The sequence below is a fragment of the Eptesicus fuscus genome, chromosome 18 (genome assembly GCF_027574615.1).
Source record: "Eptesicus fuscus isolate TK198812 chromosome 18, DD_ASM_mEF_20220401, whole genome shotgun sequence".
Classification (NCBI taxonomy): Eukaryota; Metazoa; Chordata; class Mammalia; order Chiroptera; family Vespertilionidae; genus Eptesicus; species Eptesicus fuscus.
In genome coordinates, this window is record NC_072490.1 from 19,313,921 (window position 1) to 19,333,345 (window position 19,425).

General features: G+C 36.9%; 1 protein-coding gene and 1 long non-coding RNA gene across 5 annotated transcripts in view; one reads left to right on the forward strand and one right to left on the reverse strand.

Annotated features, from left to right (window-relative positions):
* The window catches only part of LOC114227466 (uncharacterized), a 54,560-nt gene extending 42,168 nt beyond the window's left edge, over positions 1-12,392 (forward strand). The window contains exon 4 of the long non-coding RNA XR_003613520.2: positions 12,285-12,392. This is a non-coding gene — a long non-coding RNA (uncharacterized LOC114227466). The remainder of the gene's footprint in view (positions 1-12,284) is intronic.
* The window catches only part of LOC103296938 (ubiquitin-conjugating enzyme E2 E2), a 257,521-nt gene that overhangs the window by 194,693 nt on the left and 43,403 nt on the right, over positions 1-19,425 (reverse strand). For 2 of the 4 annotated variants that reach the window (XM_054729528.1, XM_054729529.1), the window contains exon 4: positions 14,717-14,774. The exons of the other annotated variants lie outside the window; for them this stretch is intronic. In XM_054729528.1, the coding sequence (XP_054585503.1) occupies positions 14,717-14,774 (58 nt within the window). The remainder of the gene's footprint in view (positions 1-14,716; positions 14,775-19,425) is intronic. 4 annotated transcript variants of the gene reach the window in all.

The window sequence follows — 19,425 nt, forward strand, 5'->3', positions numbered from 1 at the left end:
ATACCCTGGAATTCCAGAAAGATGAAGAAGTGGGTCCTAGAGAAAACAAAGCCTGAAACATTGCTGAAAGCAAAAATACCAAAACAAGCTATCCTACTTCAGGCACATCAGGAAAAGGTAGGGTTCTTTGGAAAAGACATTGAGGGAAGAGGAAGACCAAATATGAGATGGACTGACTCCACAAAAGAAACCACAGGAGCTGAGCAGGACTGCCGAGGACAGCTCATAGTGAACATTCATAAGTTGCCAGGAGTCAGAGCCCACTCAATGGCATGATAACACATTTTTAAAAAGCAAGGAGGAAAAATAATCACTTTTATAATGACTAATTTCCTAGAGAAATAGCTACATCGATCGTAGGGAAAGTAAATGGTAGTCTTGGTTATAGTTTTTAGATGGGTTAGTTTATTAAGTTTATACAGTAAACATAATGTATAGATACAAATGTTAATCTTTAAAGCTTGCAGGAAATTATAACTACCTGAAACCTACACCATCAATGATCAAATGAAAATCTTATCAACACGTCGAGCCTCTGAAAGTTGCCAATCTCTGAAAATATAAGTCAGCATGGATTTGAGAAGGCTGCTGTGTGAATATAATACTTTTATACATGTTGCTGTGAAATAATGAGCACTTTTGATATATTTATTTAGTTTGGTATTTAATACAGCTTATTAAAAAACTAAATTTATCCCCCTGTATTACTATTCTGGTGTACAGCTGCCAACCATAGTTAAATCTGATTAGGCCCCATGCTGAGTTAATCAATCTGATAATGTCAGACATTATTAAGAAAGCATACATGATACGGTCACAATGTCTACTTATCAAAAGCATGTACACCAAAACCTTTGTTTTTCTGGAACACTGCCATGGCTTACATTGGTTCAGTTTTAAATTTGTTTTGTTTTAAAGAATACAAGAGAAAAAGACCTCTTTATCTCTTCCTTAGGCAGAAATTATAGAATAAAATAAAATAAAAATTAGGTAGGAGGTAGGTAACTTCTTGAAAAAGCTGTCTAAAAAAATGAATAATTGAGAATCATGGAGCCTCTTTACTAACCAACTAATGCACATATCATAGCTGTCTTACTTTCATTGGCATCACAAGGCAGAAAGAGATAGAAATTATAGACCAATATAAAATCAAAATTAGTTTACCTCTACTTTTCTCCTTTATACAGTATCTTTTCAATCTACAAGCCCTCAATTTTTCTGTAAGTCCCTTAAGTGACATCCTCTCTGATGTGATCTGTGGAGGTCAGATGGGATGGAGGCAAACAGTAGGATGAACAAAAAGCAGCTCAAATTCAGATTTTTAATGAATCTGGATCCGCTGGGCAACATATTCTGCTTCAAATACAGGCATGCCTCATTTGTACTTTGCATTATTGTGCTTCGTAGATACGGCGTGTTTTACACATTGAGGGTTTGTGGCCACCCTGTATCAAGCATGTCTACCTGCACTATCTTTCCAGCAGCATTTGTTATGGTGATCTGATGATCAGTGATCTTTGATGTTACTATTATAATCATGCCCCTATAAGACTTATTCAGTAAATATTGTGTGTGTTCTGACTACTCCCCCAACTTGCCATTCCCCATCTTTCTTCCTTTCTCTGGGCCTATTCCTGCCGGGGCTGACCAGCAGACCCTGAGCAACAGATGAATGATTACTCTGACACAACATTTGCTGTGAAAGAGAGGGCTAAGGGACTGCCTGGCTAAAGGAACCAGACAACCTCGATCGCCTGCCTCTTCAGGCTTTTATTGTAACAGCAGTTTGAGATAAAGTTTACCTGTAGGTACAATCAGTAGGGTAAGTATTCTTGGGAGGACACATGTGTCTGCAATGTCCTTTAAACAAGGACACCTAATGATTAAGCATAAGGATTCCAGTAAACACCCAGGAGGTCTGCACATGCACAGACTTGTTTGGAAAGGTCAAAGAACAATTAGGGGTAGCCACCTTCGGCCAAACTCCCCTAAGTCGGAATTCCGATAAACAGGGAGGGCCGCCTTCAGCCCACTCCTTTAAGTCGGAACTTCCTCCTTATAAACTTTTCCAGCCAAGTCTCCTGTGCTCCCCCACATATTCCTTGAGATACAATATTGAAATTAGGCTAAATAATAATCCTACAATGGCCTCTTCGTGTTCAAGTGAAAAGAACAACTTTAAATCAAAAGCTAAAAATGACTAAGCTTAGTGGGAAAGGCATGTCGAAAGCCGAGATAAGCTGAAACTTAGCACTCTTGCACCAATTAGCCAAGTTGTGAATTCAAAAGAACAGTTCTTGAAGAAAATTAAAAGTGCTACCCAGTGAACACACAAGTTATAAGGAAGTGAAACAGCCTTAATGCTGATATGGAGAAAGTTTTAGTGGTATGAATAGAGGATCAAACCAGCCACAACATTCCTTTAAGACAAAGCATAATTCACAGCAAGGCCCTCTTTAATTCTATGAAGGCTAAGAGAGGGGAGGAGGCTGCAGAAGACAAGTCTAAGGCTAGCAGAGGTTGCTTCAAGAGGTTTAATGAAAAAGCCCTCTCTGTAACAAAAAAAGTGCAAGATGAAGTAGCAAGTGATGATGTAGAATCTGCAGCAGTTATCCAGAAGATCAAGCTAAGGTAAATAATGAAGGTGGCTACACTAAACAACAGACTTTTAATGTAGGAAACAGTCTTATATTGGAAAAAGATAGCAACTAGGGCTTTCATAGCCAGAGAGGAGAAGTCAATGCCTGGCTTCAAAGAATAGGCTAACTCTTGTTAGGGCCTAATGTAGCTGGTGACTTTAAGTTGAAACTAATGCTCATTTACCATTCTGAAAGTCATAGGCCCTTAAAAATTATGCTAAGTCTACTCTGCCTGTTCTCTATAAATAGAACAACAAAACCTGGATGACAGCACATCTGTTTAAAGTATGGTTTAGTGACTACTTTAAGCCCACTGTTGAGACCTACTGCTCAGAAAAAAAAAGATTCCTTTCAATATATTACTGCTCATTGACAATTCACCTGGGCACCCAAGAGCTCTGATGGAGATGTACAATGAGATTAATGTTTTCATGTCTGCTAACACAATATCTATTCTGCAGTCCATGGATCAGGAGCAATTTCAACTATCAAGTCTTATTATTTTAGAAATACATTTTGTATAGCTATAGCTGCCCTCAATAGTGATTCCTCTGATGGATCTGGGCAAAGTAAATTGAAAAGCTTCTGGAAAGGATTCATTATTTTAGATGCCATTAAAAGCATTTGTGATTCATAGAAAGAGGTCAAAATATCAACATTAACAGAAGTTTGGAAGAAGTTGATTCAACTCTCAAGGATGACTTGGAGAGATTCAAGACTTCAGTGGAGGAAGTAACTACATACTTAAAAGTGGAGCCTTAAGATGTGTATGACTGAATTGCTACAATCTCATGATAAAACTTTAAGACATGAAGAGCTGCTTCTTATGGATGAGCAAAAAAAGTGTTTGCTTAAGATGGAATCTACTCCTGGTGAAGATGCTGGGAAGATTGTTGAATGTCAATAAAGGATTTAGACTATCACCTTAAATTAGCTTATAAAGCAGTGGCAGAATTTTTTACTCCAATTTTGAAAAAAGTTCTGTGGGTAAAATGCTATTAAACAGCTTCACATGCTACAGAGAAAGTGTTCGTGAAAGGAAGAGTCAATAGAAGTGGCAAACTTCATTGTTGTCTTAGTTTAAGAAATAGCCACTGCTACCTCAACCTTTGGCAATCACCATCCTGAGCAGTCAGCAGCCATCAACATCAAGGCAAGACCCTCCATTAGCACGAAGAGGGAGGGATGAATAGGTAAAGCATAAAGAATTTTTAGGGCAATAAAACTACTCCTATGTTATTATTATAATGGTGGATACATGTCATAAATTTGTCCAAACCCAAAGAATGTATAACTCTCACGTAAACTATGGACTCTGAGTAATAATGATGTGTCTAAGTAGGTTCATCAATTGTAATAAATATACCACTTGTTGGAGGATGTTGATAACGAGGGAAGACCACACATATGTGTGGGCCAAGGGTATATGGGAAATCTGTACCTTCTGCTCAGTTTTTCCTGGAACTTAAAATGTTCTAAGAAATAAGGTGCATTTAAAAAAATATTACAGATACAAAAGAGTAAAAAATAGATTTCACTTGTATAAAAATGGTCACCTTAAAGAAATGAGCTGCCAAGTATTTTCCATGTTTCACAAAGTCTGTTATTTCATACAAGTCAAAACATTATGACAAATACCTTCTTCTTTCTGGAGGTAGTGATTTTTAGAAGATCATTACCAAAAGAAATATGTTTGTTTTAAACAACATAATGATTTGACTTTTGGTAGCTCATTTTACTGTTATTATAAATAAACTGAAATAGAGAGGCAAAAACTGATATAGAAAGGCAAACTATTTAAAAGCAGCCCATTAAAAAATGAAGGTCACATTTTCAACAGCCTATAAATCAGTTGTTAGAAACAGGTTTAAGTTGTTTTTTTACTTTTAATTATCACTCCTTACCCCACTTACATCAAAATCATTTCCAATGCCATGACTCACCCTCTCTCATAGTCTACTCTAAACTACTCGTGACATCTCCCCCTTTTTGTCCTACTAAATACATCTACTAGTCACCATCTTTGCTCCCCTTGTCAGGCATCTAATGTTTTGCCTCCCACATTTCTAATCAAATGTAATTTCTTAGTCTTATCTTCAATATGTTCAATTACATGCTCTAATCTTACATGTGCAGTTGCCATTCCATCCTGCTAGCATTCCAATGCCATCCCTGTGCTAGGCTTAGCCTCCATTATCAGCATAATTAATTGATACCTTACAATGCAATCACATTGCTACATTTGTACTGTCATCTCTTCTCATTAACCTTTTCTTTTTAAATCCATTCTAACACTCCTTCTCTTAGAAAGAGATTTTTTTTAATGGCAATGACTGAACAGATCGAACAGGCAGATCTAAATGAAGAAAAGCAAAAATACAGAACATAAGGAATTATGAAAGAATAAGAGATCTCTGATTATTAATTTCATAATCCTGGAAGATGAAGAAAGGTAAATCAAATGCCACCCTTTATACTATAAATTTTTCCACAAAATACTGCTATCTTCTCCAAATTAACAAAAAAAGAGATAAAAATTGATGTTCATGTGTTTAGGATAAGCTATTTTGGCTTCAAATGTACCATAAAAACAAAAGTTAAAAAGCCAAGAAGAAAGTCCTAATATATTAAACTTTTCTTCCCCTAAGCAAAATAAAGCAGTGAAGCTAACTCAGGAGAGCTATTCTGTAGCAGATCTTCATTCATGAGACTAGCCCTTAGACAAAACATATATATATATATAAAAGCCTAAGTGACAGTTCAACCGGTACCTATATATAAAAGCCTAAGCGACCGTTGGACCAGTACCTATGACGTGCACTGACCACCATGGGGCAGACGCTCAATGCACAGGCATGGAAACATGGAACAGACTGATGACTCTCAGAGGGAAGGGGGAAAAGGAGAGGGTGGGAAGAGATTAACCAAAGATCTTATATGCACACTAGAGGCCTGGTGCATGGATTCGTGCACCGGTGGGGTACCTCGGCCTGGCCTGTGGTGATTGAGCCAAAACCAGCAGTCCAACATCCCCCGAGGGGTTGCAGATTGCAAGAGGGTGCAGGCTGGGCTGAGGGACCCCCCACACACACACGAATTTCGTGCACTGGGCCTCTGGTATGTGATAAAGAGCAAAATATTCAGAAGTTCATACTTCGTAAAATAGAAAAAAAAGAGAAAACTTATCCTTTTCATCACCAGATTTCTTTTAAACATGGTCATATACCCAGCTGGTGTGGCTCAGAGGTTGAGCATCGACCTATGAACCAGGAGGTCACAGTTCAATTCCTGGTCAGGACATATGCCTGGGTTGCAGGCTTGATCCCCAGGAGGGGACATGCAAGAGAAAGCCGATCCATGATTCTCTCTCATCATTGATGTTTCTATCTCCCTCTCCTTCCCTCTCTGAAATCAATAAAAATATATTTAAAATAAATAAATAACAAAACAAAACATGGTCACATGTTTACTTAGGAGGCATAAGAAAAAGTGCCTTAGAGAACTAACACAGTCCCTAAATCCCTTTAAGATTTGGAATAGTCTGGCTACATTCCTGCCTTTTCAGATTGCTCTTCTTCTCACTCCCATCCTCTCTTCTAATTTCTACTTATCCTTCAAAACCTAGCTCATATAAAGTCTTCTACAGCAAGTCCTTCTTGGTTACTCCTGCCCACCTACTCCCCAACCAGGACCACACACTCCCCCAACCCCCTCTCCCCCATTTAATCCCAAAACTTCCTATGGTGTCTTTTAGAACAACATAATGTCTTGAATCAGGATTTTATGAACAGGAATTTTAATAAAGTCAAATCAACCTTTACATATAAATATAAGCCAATATGCTGAATTTTAGTTAAATACTGGCCCCCGCCCTAACTGGTTTGGCTCAGGGGACAGAGCATCGGCCTGCGGACTGAAGGGTCCCAGGTTAGATTTCGTTCAAGGGCATGTACCTTGGTTGCGGGCACATCCCCAGTAGGGAGTGTGCAGGAGGCAGCTGATCGATATATATTTCTCTCTCATCAATGTTTATTTCTCTCTCATCGATGTTTATTTCTCTATCATCGCAGTATATTTCTCTCTCATCGATGTTTCTAACTCTCTATCCCTCTCCCTTCCTCTCTGTAAAAAAAAAAATCAATAAAATATATATATTTTTCAAAAATAAATAAATAAATACTGGTCCCCACACTGGATGACATGTTCCTTGAGAACAGAGGCTTCTCTAGTCACTGTACAAACTAGCACAGACCAGCTTCTCAACAATGGCTACTGACTCTAGTACCACTGTCCCCAAACACCTACTTACTTACATCTCCAGAAACACAGGGCAATCAGATGCTCCCTAAAGCCATGATTAATATCTCCATGTTTGCTCATGCTATTCTCTATGTCTTGAATCTTATTTCATCTCCTTTTTATTTACTTCAAGATTCTTTTCTGCCTTTAAAGCCCAACTGGGAAAAAAATGTTGCTTATTACATCACCTTTTGTCATCCTTCAAGGCTCAGAAACCTGTCACAATCTCTGAAGAGTCTTCCCAGAATCCCTCAGTCAAAATTACCTCTCTTCCTCATAATTTCAATTGAAGTTGAAGTATTTACTAAAGCACAACTGGTGTCAAGGTCTAATCCCATGCCAAGTTGAGTGTCCTCAACTAAAGTCAGGTTCCTTTGGAGGGAGAACCAAGTTATTCATCTTCATTCATTCCTACTCACAAATACATGCCTGGATGATTTATAAGCACTCCATAAATTTATTTAAATAAATACCTAGATGAGTATTGTGTGGCATAATATTAGAGAATGTAAACTAATAATTCTACCATCAAAATGTGAATAAAAGGAACAGTATCTCATTGCCACTTTTAGATTCATTCACATTTTTAAGTGCTTTTAAAAATCTACTTTATTTTATTGAAACATTAACTTTTAAGGTTCACTTGACCTTACAGGAACCTAGTATGTAGAAAGCTTAATTCCAAAAGCTTTTCCAGATAATTTGTTTATGTCTCTCTCTCATGTCAACAGCATATTTCTTTTTATGTAGTTCTACCCCACCAGACAGGCAGTTCCTTGAGAACAAGAACTAGATCTTCTTTAAAATAAATCTACATGTAACCTTTAAAAGTAGTATAACACTACTTCAGAGAGACCAGGAGAGGGGGGAAATCATCTACAACCTCATTACTCTAATACAAAATTATAAATTAAGTTTTCTTCTTTTCCCTTCAAATTTTTCAATATTTACATTTTATAAGCTTATAATTATATACTAAATGATATAGCCTACTCATTTTTATATGCATCCTTTCATATTACTATATGCTTTGTTCATTTATCTTTATGAGATACATAACCATCCAATGAAAGAATTAACCATAAATCATCTATTTCCCTTCAAATAACATTGTTTACTTTCACATTTTCACTGTTACATGTAATAGTCTTTGTTTTTAATTATTTTCCATAAGCTAGAGCCCTTATATTAAATTATTGACTTAAAGGTTATAAACAATATTTCTATTACTACTGAAACACAGTGCTAACATGCTTTCAGTTAGTTGTATCCTGCACAGTTCTCTAGAAACAGTAGTTTCAGCAGCCCTGTGTATGATTGCTTCTTATTTAAAATCACACTTCCTAGATTCCTAGCAAGGTCAAACATTTCCCACGTGCCTGTTTACTAACTATATTTCCTTTGTGAACCTTATTCGTGTATGATGCCCATTTACCTACTGCAGTCATCATAGTTTTCTTAATGGTTTGTTATCCTCTTCCTGTCTCAGTTACTGTAAATAATTTTTTTGCAGTTTGTTATTTGCCTCTTTTGGAGTATTTTTCCTCCCTCTTCACCACACACATTTTTTTTAAGCACTGTAGTTTGCAATTTTATCTAGTCACATTGGTGGGGTTTTTTCTTTATAGTTTCTTCTAACCACTTCTAGAAGTGGTCCCCAAATCTGTTTTCTCCTAATTTTATTTTTCTTTTATATTTAACCCTCTCACGCCTGAGTAAGGAATATCATCTCTGCATACTCCCACAGAACCTATTCAGTACCTTTCACATGCTAAGCATTCGATAATGTTTCTTAAATATTCTTTATTAAGAGATAAAATGTAGAAAGTACTACCCATTATTGTAATCTTTCTAGTCTCTTTGCTGGCTATTCAACCAATATACAAATTTTTAAAAAGTAAAATACACTCTATAATGAAGGACAAGACAATGCTGCAGATCTGGTTTGCTTCCTTCTCTTGTGGAAGAGAATCATATTGTTTAAGAAAATCTGTTTTTGTTGGCAAACCAAATTTTAGTGTCTGTGATTAAGTCATACAAATTCATTTTTCTCATACACAGCCTACAGAGCAGCAAGCTGGATAACAGTGTGTTATTCACTTTCCTAGTCATAGTCCTCAGATCTCTGTTACTCATGGGATTCTATAACGACGGAGTGAAGAACTACTGAATAATTTATTACAATTCACATCATAATGTACACTTCAATATAATAATTCACAGATACAACCACTTTTATTACAATGACACCTTGGTAGTTTTTTTTGTTGTCAGTCATCAACTCTTCAACAGAAAAATATGTGTGTAACACAATTTATAGATTTAAACAACCAAGATATCACTTAGTGAAAAGCAGACAGCTTTATTCCTCTTTTCTAGCTTAAGTAATTGTACTTTTATTTTGTTGCAGAGAAAGAGTCAGTTAGGTCAAAAAGCCTACTACAATAAAAAACATAATGCATGTGCCCCATGGATTATAGCACTTTTATGTAAAGTACCTGCCAATATAATTTGCATTTGAAAATCTATAAAATTGTTAAAATGACAGTTGTGGAAATTAATCTGAGTAGTGAGGATGGCAGCACAAGGTTTATTTTTCTCTAATCGTTATAGCTTTTAACTATAAATGTATGGGCAAGGCAAATAATTGCTAGTAACCCCATCCATGTATTTTGGAAGAGTTATATCTCCTAACATATAAATAGTCCAGAAAGATGATTAGGACTTTATAATCTCTGTTGCTTATCAAAAAAGAAAAAGAAAAAGAAAAAAGAGGAGAAAGATATAGGAATACTGTATGAATTTTATGATTTGAATATGTTAATTCTAAGTATAAGTTAATAACCACTTTACAAATAATTTACTATTGCCTGTTTAAGGCAATAAATTTAAGAGAGACAAGCTCCTTTAATAGCATATAAATGTAGTAGATACATGGTTTGCATGAAGACATCAACTATTCGTTATTTTTCTAAGACTGAGTGTTTTTGAATTACAGAGAGGTTGCTTTTTAACTTTTTGACAAAACTGAGAAATAGGATAATGATTAAATATAAAGGTAGGATTTATAGCTCAACTGCTGCCAAAAAGGAGTTTAACAACAGCTTATTAATAAGAGACTTTATACAATTCGACCATTAAAACATAAAATGAATAGTAAACCTAGAGAACAATGGTTTCTTTATCTTTTTTGGGGGGGAGGTCACTACAATTTTGATAAAAGACACTTCCCTAGATTCCCATGTGCACAAAATATTACCTATCATTTCAGAGGGGTTCATAAACTCCCTGAAGCTGATACACAGAGAATGAATTAAAAACTCCTGCCACAAAGAACGAAAGAAGAAATTATACATATCAAAAGCCTAGACTAATAAAGGTACTATAATTAAAACTGAAATATAACTCCAAGCTTCCTTGCAGCCTAAGCAAATATAAATCACAGTAATTCTCAATAGCTGATATAAGTGTACCAGTTCATAAGGAAACTTTTTCTGAAATTAAATACTTAAAGAATTTGTCATTGAATTTTTTTAACCCTTATCCGAGGATATGTTTAATATGTTTATTGATTTGAGAGAGAGAAAGAGAGAGAGCAAAAGAGAGGGAGAGAGGGAGGAAGAGAGAGAAACATCCATGGATTGACTCTTATATGTGCCCCAACCAAGGACCGAACCCTCAACCTAGGTATGTGCCCTAACTGAGAACCAAACCCACAACCTTTTGGTGTATAGGACAATGCTCCAACCAACTGAGCCACCCGGCCGGGGCTCTCATGTTAATAATTATAAATCAAACACTGAATATCATAGAGACAATGTATATAGTTACAGGAGAGACAGAAATATTTTTCATATAACCGCATCTTATAAAGTTTAATAAAATATGAGGGAATGATACTAAAAACAGGACCAACTAGCTTTCTGATGATCTAGTTCCGTGGTCGGCAAACTGCGGCTTGCGAGCCACATGCGGGTCTTTGGCCCTTTGAGTGTGGCTCTTCCACAAAATACCACGGCCTGGGCGAGTCTATTTTGAAGAAGTGGCGTTAGACGAAGTTTAAGTTTAAAAAATTTGGCTCTCAAAATAAATTTCAATCGTTGTACTGTTGATATTTGGCTCTGTTGACTAATGAGTTTGCTGACCACTGATCTAGTTTAATATGTTATGCCACCATTCACCAATCTCATGCTTATACATCCTCTGATACAAAAATGATAAAATTTTTGCAGAGTACAGACCTAGTCTTAGAATTCTCAAACATTTACTTTCCATAAACTGAAGTAAACATTTGAAACTTTTTTATATGACACAATAATGTAATAGAGAATCAAGAATCAGCACAGAAAAAAAAAAAAAAAGAATCAGCACAGAGGACAGATTAAGAGTAAAGGAAATGGAGTTATTCTGAATTTGAATTCTGAATAGCTGTATGCCTCCTTATCTGCAGGGGGTACATTCCAAGACCCCCAGTGGATGCCTGAAACTGCAGACAGTACAAAACCCTACATATACTATGTTTTGTCCTATACTTGTGACAAAGTTTAATTTACAAATTAGGCACAGTAAGAAATTAGCATCAATAAGTAATATAGGCCTGGCTGGTATGGCTCAGTAGATTGAGTGTGGTCTCATGCACCAAAAGGTCACCAGTTTTGGTCAGGGCACAGATTGTGTGCTCAATTCTTGTTCAGGGTATATATGAAAGGCAACTGGTCAATGTTTCTCTCATAAAAAAAAAAAATCTATAAAAACATATTTTAACAAAAAAAATAAACAAACAATAAAATGGAACTATTTTAACAATATACTAGTGGCCTGGTGCACAGATTCGTGCACCTGGAAAGGAAATTAATTAGAAGAAATATTTTAATATCGCTATTCGCCCTTTCTCTATAATAGAAATGTCAACAAAAACAACCAAATTCATGATTGACAATGACAGATTGAAACACACGTGTGCAACTGGCACCAGCAAAGAGTTTTATATGTATTGCGCATGTGTGAGTCAACATTGATTTTTAAATCGCCAGTGCATGTCAGTCGGACGGTCGGTCACTTAGCCTTTTATATATATAGATAGACTGCAATAAAAGTTATGTGAATGGCTTTGGGGACATTATTAAGTAAAATTAAGGTTATTTAAAGACAAGCACTGTGCTACTGTGACAGTCAAAGTGACTAACAGGCAGATAGTGTAGTGTGGATATGCTGGACAAAGGCATTGATTCACATACTGAGTGGGAAAATCCAGATGGCACAAAATTCCATCATGCTAATCAGAATAGCTTGTAATTTAAAACGTAAGAATTGTTTATTCTGAAATTTTCCATTTAATATTTTCAGACTATGGTTGACTGCAGGTAACTGAAACCACGGAACACCAAACCACAGATAAGGGAGGACTGCTGTTTCTCATCTACAAGGTTTGATTAAATCAGTCCTTACTCTCAATAGAGTTGTTGAGAATTGAATGAGTTCATCTATATAAAGCTTCCATAACAGTCTCTACCGACACACCTAGAATTGTGAGGATTACATGGAGTTAGGATCTGACATATATATAACATCAGTTATTATGAAATTCAAGAATATATATATTTTTTAAACTTTAGGTTAATATAAAAACCTTTTAAACTATCAGATTTAATTAAAATGACCAGATTTTTATTTAATGTAGACACTTATTATTAAGGTCTCTAGATTCCTAATCTAATCTAGGCTAATTTAACATCTATCCTGAATCAATCCCTCACTTCCCACTTGTTCTCTGTGGCCCAAATTTTAAAAAGGTGGAAAATATACTAAGTGGTCTTTAAAGAAAATTGATTGATTAAAGAGATATTTTTCTATGCATACCTTACTGAACGTCCAGTATTTTTCAAAGCCATTTGCTCTCAAATGCTTCCATTTGGCTTCAGCTCTATTGATTTAGTTAATCTTTAATTCATGAAAAATTACAGAAAAGTCACATCTTACTCCAGAATTGGGCCCTAAATTCATTGTAAAAGGCAGAAATTGCACACAGTCAAAATTACCCTTGAATACCTCTTAAATCAGCCTGTAAAATATCATCCCTCAGTAAGACTGAGGCAGCCAGTTATCCTCCAGCTCTGTTCAGACCACTGTCCATTCAGCTGAATACTAGATGAAGAAGCTGACCTCTTCAGAAAAGACTGAAATCACACTCTATAAAACACAATCAAGAACTGAAAGAGCATCTTCCTTCTCTCACTAAGGGACACAAAATAACTGATCAGAAAGACAGGAATTGCTAAACAACTCTCCCCTGCACTCTTTAAACTAAATTTCTCCTAAGCATTCTCCTTCCTTTCTGGAAGGGAGATTGAAGTATATATAACTGAATTTACAGAAGTTAAATAAGATGTAATACATGTCAGGTAATGTTTTTACTAAAAATCCTAAAAGTGATTCTGATGCCATACAACTTTAAGGTTTCTATATTATCATATATGTTAATTTTATAAAGTAGCACATTCTTTTTTGAGGTTTCCATATGCAAGTTGGCCAGGAGATGTTTTTGTGCTGAATGTTCCAAAATTTCAATATCCCACTTAGCTGATAGAGTTCAGATTCTGTGGAAAAATTTCAAATTCTACCTGGTCCCCTTAACCCCCCTTCAATCAGGAATTATAGTAGGGAATTCAGAAATTCCAGAGAAGTTCCTTTCCTATCTATAAAACAGAGGATCACCAGTGAGAATGTATGATAGTTTAGATCAGTGGTCGGCAAACTCATTAGTCAACAGAGCGGCAAACCGCGGCTCGCGAGCCACACCGTTTGCCGACCACTGTTTTAGATCATCCTGCCTATTGAGTAGGTCCACATTAAAAAAAAAAAAAAGGAATCAGATGTCTATCATTAAGGAAGTTACCTGACAGAATCATCTATAGAAATGTGTGAAGCTGGGGTGGATCAGGCCAATCAATAATTGCTTTTTTGATGGAAGAAAAATGTTTTCAACTATAATAAAAATGGGACACATGAACTCTACTTTTGCAATAGAGAGAAATGAAGATAAATTTTATTAGAATTGGGAACTGAAGACAAAAATATACTTGCGTGGCATATGCAATGGACTCTTCAAAAGTGTTATGTTAATCAAAACGTTTACATCCTTCTTTTAAAAAACAACATTAAGACTTTTACAACTTAGAGACTTGAGAGTTGCTATTTGGGTATAAGATGAAAAACCACAAATAAATTTGCAAGTGACTTTTTATTTATTTATTTTTATTTTATTATTTTATTTTTAAAATATATTTTATTGATTTTTTACAGAGAGGAAGAGAGAGGGATAGAGTGTTAGAAACATCGATGAGAGAGAAACATCGATCAGCTGCCTCTTGCACACCTCCTACTGGGGATGTGCCCACAACCAAGGTACATGCCTTTGACCGGAATCGAAACTGGGACCCTTGAGTCCACAGGCCGACGCTCTATCCACTGAGCCAAACCGGTTTCGGCAGCAAGTGACTTTTTATAAGTCATTGTTTATCTTTAGTAAAATGGTCAGGAGGAAGAAGGGGTAAATGTCAGAATTATTTGATAAAACTAATTTCTGGGGGAGAAGAGTGGTGGGAAGTGCCTTTGATGCCTCTAAATTCAGCCCACTGGAAAAGAAATGCCTTTTCAATACTTGTGGAAGAATTCTTCTTTAGGCCCAATATCTCTGCTTAACAAGTTATATGCCAATAGATATAATATAACCAAGTTATTTTCTGATTTATCTCAACAATGTGTGCATAGATATTCACCTGAAGTTTCTTGCTCCTCCTGAAACCTGTCCGTTTATCCATTCATCTGTCCATCCTCCTATATAATAAAGAGGTAATATGCAAATTGACCATCACTCCAACACACAAGATGACCACCCCCATGTGGACACAAGATGGCTGGCAGGCGAGGGCAGTTGTGGGTGATCAGGTCAGCAAGGGAGGGCAGTTGGGGGTGATAAGGCCTGCAGGGGAGGGCAGTTGGAGGGGACCAGGTCTGCAGGGGAGGGCAGTTGGGGGGTCCAGCCCTGCAGGGGAGGACAGTTAGGGGTGACCAGGCCTGCAGGGGAGGACAGTTGGGGGAGATCAGGCCTGCAGAGGAGGACAGTTGGGGGCGATCAGGCCTGCAGGGCAGGGCAGTTGGGGGCGACCAGGCCTGCAGGGGAGGGCAGTTAGGGGCGACCAGGCTGGCAAGGGAGGTCAGTTAGGGGCAACCAGGCCTGCAAGGGAGGGCAGTTGGGGGCAATTGGGCCGGCAGGGAAGCAGTTAGACATTGATCAGGCTGGCAGGGGAGTGGTTAGGGAGTGATCAGGCTGGCAGGCAGAGAGGTTAGGGGCAATCAGGCAGGCAGGCAGGCGAGTGGTTGGGAGCCAGCAGTCCTGGATTGTGAGAGGGGTCCAACTGGAGAGGATGCAGGCTACGCTGAGGGACACACGGGGACACACACACACACACACACACACACACACACACACCTGTGCACGGATTTCGTGCACCGGGCCTCTAGTTTATCCATAATTACCTAACCTTGGGTATAATAGTTGGGGAGGGAGAATGATATGCAAAGACAGGTCCTGAACTGAAAAAGGTGTGGCTTTTCCTCATTTTAGAAAAGTTAAGAGGGAACAAAATCAATTATTTGGTAGATCTAATAAAAGATTTAAGCTGCTCAGATAACAAACATGAAACTGCCCTTTAAAACTGTAAAGTACTATTCTAATGTAATATATTATTATTAAACAAAATTGCTTGATTGCTCTAGTTACTTCAATTAAAAATACCCAATACTCTGTGTCAATTCAGTAAAGTTTAAAGAAATGATATCCTTTGAGGGTTTCTAGTTATTTATTATGATTTAGTAGAAAGAAAAGAGGATTTAAAGTTAGAATTTGACTTCTGGCCTTCTGTCACCTTCAATGATATTAGCTCTATGAGATTCAGTCTCCCCAACTGTACAATGAGAGTGATCATACCTACCTGGAACAGATGTTGTGAAAATTTAATAAATGAGAATATGATAATATTCAGCATAATGTCTACCACATATGAAAACTCTATTTCCTTTTTATCTTTTTTCAAACAAATTATAACCCACTTTTCAGTTATATACCAGACAATAAATCCTGGGTGGGATATGTTTGATTGTTTTCATTTATAACCCTCTATTTTTATGTAAATGAACCATAATCTCAATACCTTTCAACATCTCATCTTTTTTTATGTATCCCCACAGTGCCTAAAACATTGGCTAAGCACACACTTACTAAACAGCATAATAAACAGGCCCAAAGGGTATTTTCATTTGTTAATGTATTTACTTAAATTTACTGGGAGTATCTGAAATGAGGACTTTCCCAGAAAAATGTGGGATTAAAAAAGCCCTAAATTCTCCACATAGTATTGATCCTATTGCAAATTTTCAATTTTGTTAAATTAATTACTGAAATGTATCATTTTTCTTTAGGTCTAAAGTAGAAATGATCAAAAACAAAAAATGTACCTTAGAGTGAATTTTTGTAATCTTTCTAAAATCCACGTTGAGAGCATTAAAGATCTTGATTCCCAGCAATTGTCAGTTCTGGCTTGAATAAACCTTTTTTTTAAAAAAATGTATTTTTATTGATTTCAGAGAGGAAGGGAGAAGGACGGGGAAAGATAAAAACATCAATGATGAGAGAGAATCATTGATTAGCTGCCTCCTGCACGGCCCCCACTGGGTATCAAGCCCGCAGTCCAGGCCCTGATCAGGAATCGAACTGTAACCTTCTGGTTCATAGGTTGACACTCAACCACTGAGCCACACTGGACAGGCAACTTGAATAAACTTATTTAAAAGTTAAAATAATAAATGCATTTGCATAAAAAAGCTCAAAGTCATTCAGAATCAAAGTATACATAACATGTCTCCAAGCAAATTTTCTATTATTTTTTTATAACAGTGCAATAGAAATGCCAATTAAAGCCCTAGATGGTTTGCTCAGTGGATAGAGCTTCGGCCTGCAGACTGAAGGGTCCCAGGTTCAGTTCCGGTCAAGGGCACATGCCTGGGTTTTGGGCTCAAATCAATAAAAACACATATAGCCCTAGCCAGTTTGGCTCAGGGTATAAAGCGTTGGCCTGCGAACTAAAAGGTCCCAGGTTTGATTCTGGTCAAGGGCACATGCCCGGGTTGTGGGCTCGATCCCCAGTGGGGGACTTGCAGGAGGCAGCCGATCCATGATTCTCTCTCATCGTGGATGTTTCTATCTCTTCTCCTTCTTCCCTCCTCTCTGAAATAAATAAAAATATATTTTTTTAAAAATTAAAAAATAAAAACATATATAAAAAAAGAAATGCCAATTAAAATTAGACTTTTTAGTTCCTATTATTTAAAAAATGTAAGCATGTGCTTACAATTTCAACAATCACCCAATGAAGGCATTATTACAATTGCCCAGCCTCACACACTGCTGTTATTTATTAATCTTCTGTGTATGCTTTCCTCTTTGAAGCACTGTTCTAGTATCTATATATATAAAAGCTTAAGCGACTGGCTGACCGGCTGACCGGTTGGCAGCTATGACATGCAATGACCACCAGGGGGCAGACGCTCAATGCACAGGCATGGAAACATGGAACAGACTGATGAAGCTCAGAGGGAAGAAGGAAGGGAGGAGGGGGGAGGGCGGGAAGAGATTAACCAAAGATCGTACATGCATACTAGAGGCCTGGTGCATGAGCACCGGTGGGGGTCCCTTGGTCTGGCCTACGCCCTCTTGCAATTTGGGACCCCTCAGGGGATGTCGGAGAGCCAATTTTGGCCCGATCCCCACAGGCCAGGCCAAGGGATCCCACTGGTGCACGAATCCGTGCACTGGACCTCTGGTTCAGCTATAATAAACAAACCTTGTATAGTTAATTATTCTGCTGCACTAACAATAAAAGTTGGCTCTCTTCCACTTTGTAAAAAGTCTTCATTAAGGAGGCTAATGAACATGATACTGAAAAGTTGGCTGCACAAAGATACATGTAACTTTTTAAAAGGGAAAAAATGGATAGCTATCTATATATATAAAAGGCTAATATACAAAGTGTTCTTTCAGGAGACCGGGAATTCGATCGCTTGCTATGATGTGCGCTGACCAGCAGGGGGAAGCACGGAACGAAGGCCGGCCCTGGCCAGCAGCCAGCAGCTGGGGAAGGAAGGCCCCGGCTGACAGCCAGCAGCCAGGGAAGGAAGGTCCCAGCCGGCAGCCAGAAGGACCCGATCAGCCCTGATCGCTGGCCAGGCCTAGGGACCCTACTCATGCACAAATTTCGTGGATCAGGCCTCGAGTTAGAAAATAAAATTCCTACGAAGCTAGACACTATACACTATCACAAATAATATAAGCAAATATTAATCTGTCAACATGTGAGAATATAATTACTAAAGATCACTTACTCTTTCTTGATTAAAATTTCTGCACAATACATATTCATCTTCTAAGTTTCTCCTAAATATGTTTTACAAAAAACAAACATAAATGTAACCATGTTTAAAATGTTTCCCATGTAACAATTTACTTTTTCTTTTCCATATAAAACTCAGGGTATATGTTTTTCTACCTATAAAATCACCCTTAATGTATATATTAATAATAATAGTTTAAAAGCTTTACAGGTTTAAAACAAAAAAAACAACAACACCTCCCTGGTTGGACAAGCGAAAAATCATCAAGGCTGTGCCACTTGATAAGCAGTGGTAGCTAAAAATATCAAGTGAAAGTGAATAAATATGCATGCTAAAGAAAAATACTGAGTCATCATAATTTTCATATAAAAGGTAAAATAGTCTCTATATTGGCATTAGGTGAAACAAAGTCGGCTGCATCCTATTATATTTAAGTATTTAGAAGGGGACTGTTTGGTTAAAAATTATTATTAAGGCCTAAGGCTAAGAAATACTAGTTGTAGACAATTGATTTAAAAATTTTAAAATACCACAAAGGTATTTAGAAGTACAATTAGCCTAACCAATGCTAGAATGAAGTTTGTAAATTGCCAAAATGATTATGCCTGAACTAATGGTAGATTACTTGGAAATGAGTATAGGTTGCTCTTTAGAGAAAATACATAAGATCAAGTAAAATATTAAAAATCAGCATCCTGATATACAATAATCGCTCAACATATAGTGATATTATTGAAATTGTCCATATTACTTGCTCTAGTGCAGCAAATGAAGAATTTTTTTCACCAAAATAACAAACAACTAGGATAGTTTCCTTTCAGTTCCCTTTGTTTAAATTTCAATAGTTATTTCACCTTTACATTTCTATTCAGTGATGACTATTTTCAAGCAAAGCAGTTATGGCAAGTTATAAGAAATTTGGGAGTTTTAATTGCTTTTATTAACCAATTTATCAACCTATTATAATTTTAACGGTAATAATTCCATTTTCCTCAACAGAAAAGATTTAGTTAGATTGTACTACTTCACTTTTCAATAT